The sequence below is a fragment of the Equus quagga genome, chromosome 19 (genome assembly GCF_021613505.1).
Source record: "Equus quagga isolate Etosha38 chromosome 19, UCLA_HA_Equagga_1.0, whole genome shotgun sequence".
Lineage (NCBI taxonomy): Eukaryota > Metazoa > Chordata > Mammalia > Perissodactyla > Equidae > Equus > Equus quagga.
The window spans coordinates 11,663,425-11,672,036 of NC_060285.1; the positions used below are offsets into that span (position 1 = coordinate 11,663,425).

Here is an 8,612-nt window from a genome sequence, read left to right on the forward strand (position 1 = left end):
CACATAGCCTTGGGGACCCAGTGACGAAGCGGGTCCAGCCCCGGGCCTGAGGAACGGCCCGCTACGGAAAGGGGCCTGGATGGTACCTGGCACATAGTAGGTGCTCAACAAAGATTCATTTCCTTCTTCCTGCCCCTCCCTGACTGTCACCCATGTTGCCCTTAATAAAGAACAGGTGCCCATAGGCCTTTATGATGCTCATACTGAAAGAGGAGCTGAGGAAGGATCTAGGCCAACCCCCTCATGATCCAGATGAGGAAACTGAGGCCCAGAGAGGGGACAACTCACCCAGGGTCACACAGCCGGCCAGCACAAGCTGGGACACAGCCTCCAGGGGCAGCCAGGCCTGGCCCCAGGGCAGAGCGTCTCAGACCAAGGGTCGGTGAATGTGGCCCGGGGCCAAGTCCCGCACGCCGCCTGTTTTCGTACAGCCTGCCAGCAAAGACCGGATTTTACAGGCGACCATTTGCAACTGATTCCATGACAGGAAATACTAACTTTGAACTCCAATTAAGCAAAATGTGATTCCCCCCAAAAGAATTCCATTCTTCTCCGTAGTAGACCTGGATTATAAAAACTGGTCCTCAATTGTTATTATATTCTGAATTTTGTCAATTTGCAAATCGCGGACATTGGTTTTCTCTTGCATAATATCTTTGATTTTGCCTCTTGGCCCCCAAAGCCTGAAGTATTTATTCTTTCCCCTGTCCTTCCTCCCTCTCCCTGCCCGGGGTTCCCGGGACTCTGCCAGGCTCACGACTCATGACCCCCACCTGCCCTTCCTCTGCGCCTGGTGTCCAGCTGTGGCCAGTGAGCCCAGACTGCAGGACTGTGGACTCCTAGCCCAGTGCTCGCCCTGTGCTCCCAGCCCTCCTCGTGGCACTGCCCAAACCCACACCCGCCCGGCCTCGGGGGGCCCCAGTTGTCTCCCTGGAGGACATGTGCCGTGGTGGCGTGGGGGGCGTCTGGCTGCTGGCTCTCGGCCCCCAGCTCCCCTGAGCACCACACTCTCCCCTCCCACCCCCTGCAGGAGCCAAGGCCAGCGTGGGCGGCTGGAATCTCCCCGGTAACAGGGTCTGCCCCACCAGCCTCCTCCCCAACCTGCCGCCCCTCCTCCCTCACCCCGGCACCTGCTCCGGCCCCTCAGCCCCTCCTCCTGGCCCCTCCTGCGCCCCCACCCCTGCCGCCTCCTTCTCTGGCTCTCCATGTCACCATCTGTGGACAATCCCTCTCTGTCGCTCTCCCTGCCACCCCTCCTTCTCCTTCCTCCTTCCTTGCTCTGCTCTCTCTGCCTCTCTCCTCTCTCTGCATCTCTCCCTCTGCCCCTTCTCCTGCTCCCTCTCCTCCTCCTTCCCGTCTCCCTGTCACGCATTTCTCATCACCCCCCTCATTCTGGCTTTCCACCCACTCGCTGGCTTCTCTCTCTCTCTCTCTCTCTCCACCTCCGACCGACCCCCCTTCCCTCTGTTCCTATTGGCTCCTCACAGTCCACTCTTCCCCTTTTCCTTCTCTTCGTGGGGAGGCTTCTGCTGCAGACCCCCCATCTGTGCCCCTACCCTGCCCCCCCAGGACGTGTCCTGGAGATGGGGGGTGACGCACTCGGTGTCGGTGGGAAGTCGGGGCCGGAGACCAGATGGGAGCGGCCCCGTGGGCAGACGTGGCCGCCGCGGGGCTGAGAGGGGCCGCCGGCCTGCGAGCGGTCTAGAAGTGGGCACTGTGTGGGGACCCTGGCGAAGGGGTGCTCTGGAGTCCCTGGGGACCAGGCAGGGAGAGGGGCCAGCAGGATGATAACCGGCTTGGCAGCAAGGAGGGGAGCCCTCACCCCATGGGCAGGTAAGGAGGCTGGGGCCAGGGTGGGGTTCCGGGGGCGGGTGCTGAGCCCACCCTCTGCCCAGGATGAACTTGGGAGGCTGGGGCTGGGGGCTGGGAGAGGGTGGGAAGCCCCAGGGAGGAAGGAGGCCTTCCTGTGGCCTCTTGGTGGGCTGCGTGGGGTGGGGGACATTAATCACAGTACTTCATGCCATGATTCTAGAATCTTGGAATCACAGAACAGCAGAATATCGGAGCTGGAAGAAACCAGATGCATCACGGCGTTGGCCTCCTCGGCTCACGTGCCAGCTTGCCTGAGCTCCCTCTGTGCTGGGCACTCTGCTCGGCACACTCCCATTAATCCTTTGAACAGCCCTGGGAGGTGGGTATGCTTGTCTTCATTTTAATAGGAGGAAACTGAGGTTCAGAGGTGGGAAGTGACTTGCCAAAGGTCACACAGCAATTTGGCATCATCAATCTGTGGCAGAGCCTAAGCCCGCAGCCCAGGGCTTGTGGAGTATGTTCCTGGGGGTCAGACTCCAGGCCTGTGGGTCAGTGGCCCTGACTAGCACAGTCTAGCCCTCTTAGGGGAAGGCCCAGGGGAGCAGAGGGCAAGCAGAATGCAGAGTTGGCCAGGGGCCATCAGCCTGCCTCATCGGGGGCTTGGCCAGTCCTTGTGTCCTCTCAGCCTGAGGCCTTCAGGGAAGCCAGCAGGACCAGGAGGTACTGATGGTTTAGGAGTGGACAGTACCGGGTTGGAATCCTGGCTCGCACTCACAGCTGGGTGACCTTGTGCAACTTACCGAACCTCTCTGGGCCTCAGCTTCCTCCTCTCTAAAAACCGTCCCTCGTGGGCTTTGTGAAGATTTCCTAATGTGAGTTTGAGGCCTCTGCCCAGGAGCCGTGTCCCACCTTGGAGCTCTAATCACTGAACTGCTTGGTCGGCTCACATTTCCCGGATGTTCTGGGTACTGTGCTAGATGCTGGGGTTAAAGAAATAAATAGCTCATGCACCCAAGAGCCGGCACTCTACAGGGGAAGGGAGTGGGGGACATACAGATGGAGAGTCACTGGGGTGTCTGACCTCTCTGAGAGGCCATCCTGAATTGCTGTGGGGCTCAGGGTAGCCACTCACCCTCTCTGGGCCTCTGTCCCCTCCGGAGCAGTCCTCTGAGGAGTCCGCCCCCAGCTTTCAGGCAAGCTCGTGCCAAAGATAAACCAGACAGGGAAGAAAAGTCCCTCCTCCCCAAGGATGGACCAGATCACACACAGGATTCCAGCTCCTTAAAGAGAAGGCAGTACCTAAATTGCAGGTCTGGCTTACGCCCGCGGAAGGCTGTAATTTCCCTGCCTCTGACACCCCTGGGCCCGGATGAGGGTGGAGGCAGGGAGTCTTCCAGGGGGCCAGGGGCACCGGGAGGGGCTAATTCATCCCCATCCGCCCCAACCCCCCATACAAAGGGAGGGCCTGGCTGGGTTCCCGCCACGCCGTGTGTTAGCGCGTGTGCTCGCGCGTGTGGGCGCACATGTGCGTGCCTGGGCGGGAGGCGGCCGTGCTGAGAGCTCGCCCCCAGGCTCCCCTCGGGCATTCGTCCTTGCAGCCTGGAAATTAGGTTTTCCGGGCTCTCGGCGTCTCTCAGGAGCCTGGCGCTCGCCTCCCTCCTCCAGCTCTGGTTGCAATTGGCCGCCCAGCGGGGATGCTATAAAGAGGATTTGCGCACAGAGAGGCAAGGTGGACCGATGGGTGACGCAGGGTCCCCAGGCCAAGGCAGGTCCCAGATTCCACAATTCCAGGTCTAAGAAGGGCTGATTCCGGCACTCCGGAGTGCTGACATTCTCGGATTCAAGGACACGGAGTCTAAAGATCTATGACTACAACTCAGTTCTAAGAATCTAAAATTCTATTTTTAGGCTTCAAAGAGTCTAAGGATTTGGGTCCATGATCCTAATAGTTCAGGAGCCCGAGGAGCAGTGAGGAGAGGTGGGTGCCAGCTGGGCACCCTGACCAGCAGGGACCCTTCGGCCAGTGCCTTCTCCAGGCCCGGCCTCCGTCTGCCGGCCTGTGGAATAGAGGTGGGAGGACGATGGTCTCACGGTCCTCCAGCTCTGCCCTTTCCTGGCTGTGTGACCAGAGCATGTGGCCTCCCCCTTGTTCCCTGCCTGTTCAGTGGCAATGACACTAGTGTCTCCCTTGTAATACCCCACAGGGTGCAGTACGTCACTGGCTTAGCCTGGAACCTGAGTGACAAGAAGCTGGCAGCACCGTTAGGATCCTAAAGCCCACTGCCCCGAGAGCCCCTCCCTTCGTGCCGCTGTCCCGGGCTTGGAGAGCTGCTGAGGGCCGAGGGGGAGGGGAAGTTGGAGGTCAGATTGGGAGTCTCTCCCCGGCTTGGAGCAGCAGCGAGGGGTGCTCTGAGCCCCAGGCTGGGGTATGGTTCTCAGCCTTGTCCTGCCTGGTGCTCAGAGCCCTTGACGGCCCAGGTCACCAGGCAGGGGTCATTGGGCAGGGGCACCCAGATGGACTCACCCACCCAGAGGCATTTGCTCGAGTTGGGGGTGCCTCCCCTTCCAGAAGCTTTGCACCTTAAAAGCAGTGTCCGGATAGGGTCTTGCTGGAGGCGGTTCAGGCCCAGGGTGAGTGGGCCGTGGGTGTTGGAGGAAAGGCTTGTCCTCTGAGGGACTTCTTTCTCCCTCGGGGTTTCTGGAGGAGAGTCAGGGGACAGCCCAGAGCCAAGGGACGGGGTGAGGGTGTCACTAAGACAAAAGAGTAGGGGGAGGTCTGGGTCTCGGGGGAGGTCTGGGTCTCAGAGGAGGCCCTGCTTTCAGCCTTGGCCCCTGACTGGGCCTCCTGTGAGCCGGGAAGCTCTGCCGAGGGCGGCTGCCAAATCCCGGGGCAGCGCCTCTCCCGGGGGCCTCAGTCTCTACCAGCAGCAGTTCACCCCTGCTCTGCACTAAGAATCGTCCACTCTGGGTTCCTCTGATTCATTCGATGCCTCACACACTGACACGGAGCCGGTGTTGAGGGAAAGAGTCAAAGCTGAGTGGGAGCGTCTCCAACCTAGGGAACATCAAGCCTGGCAGAGTCCCAGCTCCTTAGGATACGCCAGAGGTATGATGAGAAAGGCACTAACGAAGTAAGTGGGGAGGCTGGGTCCCACTGTGCCCTTGGGCAAGCTCTTACTCGTACTTCAAGACCCATGCGGAACGCCCTCTTCTCAGGGAAGCCTGAGGCACTGATGCGGGAGGAGGTAGCTGTCCGTGTACCTACCGCCAGCACGTTGTGAATTTCTCCAGCACAAGTCGGCCCTGGGGGAGAAGGGGGCCCGGCCACCAGCACCCAGGTTCACAGCCAACCGGCCCGGGCAAGGCCTTTTTGGAGGCACAGTGGGCTGGGCTGGGCTGCAGGGGTCCCCAACAGCAACTCTCAGGGGAAGGGACATTCCTGAGCCTGGGGTTCTTAACTCCATTCGGAATCTGATGAAAGCTCTGGGCCTGCCCAGAAAAGACGTGGATGCATTACTTTTCACCGGAATGTTACAGGCTCACAGATCCTCTGAGGTTCATCTAGAGACTCAGGTTCAAGGTCAAGGACCTGTGATTTGCAGTAGTGTCTGTCAAATGTGAGAGAGAGACCCGTTGGCGGCTGCCTCAGTCCGTTCGGGCCGCTATAACAGGATACCATTCTGGGTGGCGTATAGACCATGGCGATGTATCGCTCACAGTTCTGGGGGCTGGAAGCCCAACATCAAGGTGCTGGCAGATTGGGTGTCTGGTGAGGGTCCGCTTCCTGGTTCACAGACAGCCATCTCCTTGCTGTGTCCTCACATGGCAGAAGGGCCAAGGGAGCTCCCTGGGGTCTCCTTCCTATGGGCACTATTCCCATTCATGAGGGCTCCACACATACGACCTAATCACCTCCCAAAGGCCCCCCCAATACCATCACACTGGGGGGTAGGGTTTCAGCGCATGAATTAAGGGGGGCACATTCAGTCTGCAGCAGCGGGCCAGGCACTCCGGGCTCTGACAGCTGAGGCCGTCATGTGGAGGAGGGGCAACTATTGTGTTATGAAACCATTCAATGGGTTGCAATGTAAAAGGCGTTGGTGTCAAAAATGTTTGAAAAGCGCTCATTCAGAGGAAAAGACTTATGTTGTCATCAGCCAATTGAATGATCCACTCATTCCTTTATTGGACATTTGTGGAGCACCCACCGTGTGCACAGGCAAAGGGACACAGTGGCGCACAGGCCAGCGCTGGTCCCTGCCCTTTGGAGGGAGGCAAGCCCGTGTCCCACACCACACCCTAGCTGTGTGATACACGGTGGTCACTTCCCCTCTCTGAGACTCAGTTTGCTCATCTGAGAAGTGGGGATACCCTGCCAGCCTACCTTGCCCTGCTGTGCAGAGTGAATGGGCTGGTACATGCCAAACTCTGGCCGGGCACACAGTCAGTCTTCAAGTTCAGTGTGATGGGGGAGGGGCAGTGGAGAGAAAGCCATCCTCTGCCATGACCGGGCTGTGTCCTCCGTCCTCCAGGCCAGTAGCTGACTGCTGACCGCCCTCCTCTCAGCCATGGACACCCCCAGTTATCCTCCATCGGTGCCCATGACCTCGGAACCTGGGAACACCTCCTCAGCCTGGCCCCTGGATGTCACCCTGGGAAATGTGTCCTCAGACCCGAGCACGACAGGGCTCGCCATCAGCGGTGTTCTGATCCCACTGGTCTACCTGGTGGTGTGTGTGGTGGGCCTGCTGGGCAACTCACTGGTCATCTACGTGGTCCTGCGGCATACGGCCAGCCCGTCGGTCACTAACGTCTATATCCTCAACCTGGCGCTGGCTGACGAGCTCTTCATGCTGGGGCTGCCTTTCCTGGCTGCCCAGAATGCCCTGTCCTACTGGCCCTTCGGCTCCCTCATGTGCCGCCTGGTCATGGCCGTGGACGGCATCAACCAGTTCACCAGCATCTTCTGCCTCACCGTCATGAGCGTGGACCGCTACCTGGCGGTGGTGCATCCCACTCGCTCGGCCCGCTGGCGCACGGCGCCCGTGGCCCGCACGGTCAGTGTGGCCGTCTGGGTGGCCTCAGCCGTGGTGGTGCTGCCCGTGGTGGTCTTCTCGGGTGTGCCCCGTGGCATGAGCACCTGCCACATGCAATGGCCGGAGCCGGCGGCGGCCTGGCGAGCTGGCTTCATCATCTACACGGCTGCGCTGGGCTTCTTCGGGCCGCTGCTGGTCATCTGCCTCTGCTACCTGCTCATCGTGGTCAAAGTGCGCTCGGCGGGGCGGCGGGTGCGGGCGCCCTCGTGCCAGCGGCGGTGCTCCGAGCGCAGGGTCACACGCATGGTGGTGGCCGTGGTGGCGCTCTTCGTCCTCTGCTGGATGCCCTTCTACGTGCTCAACATCATCAACGTGGTGTGCCCGCTGCCCGAGGAGCCAGCCTTCTTCGGCCTCTACTTCCTGGTGGTGGCGCTGCCCTATGCCAACAGCTGCGCCAACCCCATCCTCTACGGCTTCCTCTCCTACCGCTTCAAGCAGGGCTTCCGCAGGGTCCTGCTGCGGCCCTCCCGCCGTGTGCGCAGCCAGGAGCCCCCGGAGGGGCCTCCGGAGAAGACGGAGGAGGAGGAAGAGGATGGGCAGAAGGACGGGGAGGAGGGGGCAGGGAAGCAAGGTCAGAGGAAAGAGAAGGACCGGGTCAGCCGGATCACACAGCCGGGCACCAGCGGGCAGGAGCGGCCGCCCAGCAGCACGGCCGGCAAGGAGCAGCTGTTCCTACCCCAAGAGCCCTCAGCTGGAGAGAAGTCAGGCACACTGCACATCAGCTATCTGTAGGGGCCTGCAAGCACCAGGGTGGCCTGAGCACCGGGTGGAGGCTGTGGGTGCGCCTAGGGCCTGCCGCCTGAGGTGCCAGGGGCCCGTGATGGGATGTCCGGACGCCTGGGCTCTGATCCCAGTGCTGCTGGGACTCGCTGTGTGACCTTGGATGGGTCAGCGTCCCCTCTCTGGGCCTCGTGTTGTCCTCTGTGACTCAGGGATGGGAGTATTCAGCCTGGATGAGCTCTGTCAGATGGGAAGTCTGGAGGACGTCAGTGTGGGGCTGATCCTCCTGAACCAGGCCCAGGTGGAGGGGACAGGTGCAGACTGGCCTTTCGCTCAGAGACAGAGCATCCTGGGGCAGCAGCCTGGGTCTTGGCCCAGAGGGATAAGCCAAGGCCTGGATTTCCTGGGCTGAGTCAGGTTCCCAGGAGAGGGACGGGGGCCCCAGGTTCACAGGCAGCTGGACTGGGGCCCCAAAGAGAAGTCCTACCTAGTAGGAGGAGGGTTTGAGACTGCCCAGGGCCTGTGTCGGCTCTCCCTACGTGCTGCAAGGGCTCTCCCCTCGGGACCTCAGGCCTCACCCGCTGAACAACCCAATGACCTCCAGGCCCTCCGGCCCAGACAGTCGGTGCCAGGGCTCCTGTGCGCCTGGACACGAGGAGACAGGCAGATTATCCGGGAAGCTAATTAAGTCCAGCTTCAGGGTCCCCTACTGCTTGGGCCCTTCTGAGGTCCTGCATCTAATCTTGTACTTGTAATTTTAAGAGGGACCCCAAATTGCATAAGCTTAGGCCCCACAAAACCTAGCTTAGCCTCTGTTGAGGGCAGCTGACCAATCCCCAGACCAGCTCACTTTGTGTCCTGTGGCTGTAGGAGGGCATCTCAGGATCTCTGAGACCTCCAGGAGCCCCCTCATAGGAGGAAGCATCCTTGTTCCTCCCCTCCCAGTGCCCAAGGCATGGACCCAGCCCAGGCAGACGGGCCTGG

The 8,612-nt window shown here is 60.6% G+C and overlaps 1 protein-coding gene across 1 annotated transcript; it reads left to right on the forward strand.

Annotated features, from left to right (window-relative positions):
• The first annotated feature begins 1,705 nt into the window (after positions 1 to 1,705).
• On the forward strand, positions 1,706 to 8,612 carry SSTR3 (somatostatin receptor 3). The gene is made up of 3 exons (XM_046646683.1): positions 1,706 to 1,833; positions 2,033 to 2,191; positions 6,345 to 8,612. Exon 3 carries the CDS (start codon positions 6,381 to 6,383, stop codon positions 7,638 to 7,640), a length of 1,260 nt encoding a protein of 419 aa, XP_046502639.1. The 5' UTR covers positions 1,706 to 1,833; positions 2,033 to 2,191; positions 6,345 to 6,380; the 3' UTR covers positions 7,641 to 8,612.

What these genes read in the sequence shown, in the direction of transcription:
- SSTR3 (XM_046646683.1), top strand. Translation starts at nt 6,381, where the DNA reads ATGGACACCCCCAGTTATCCTCCATCGGTGCCCATGACCTCGGAACCT.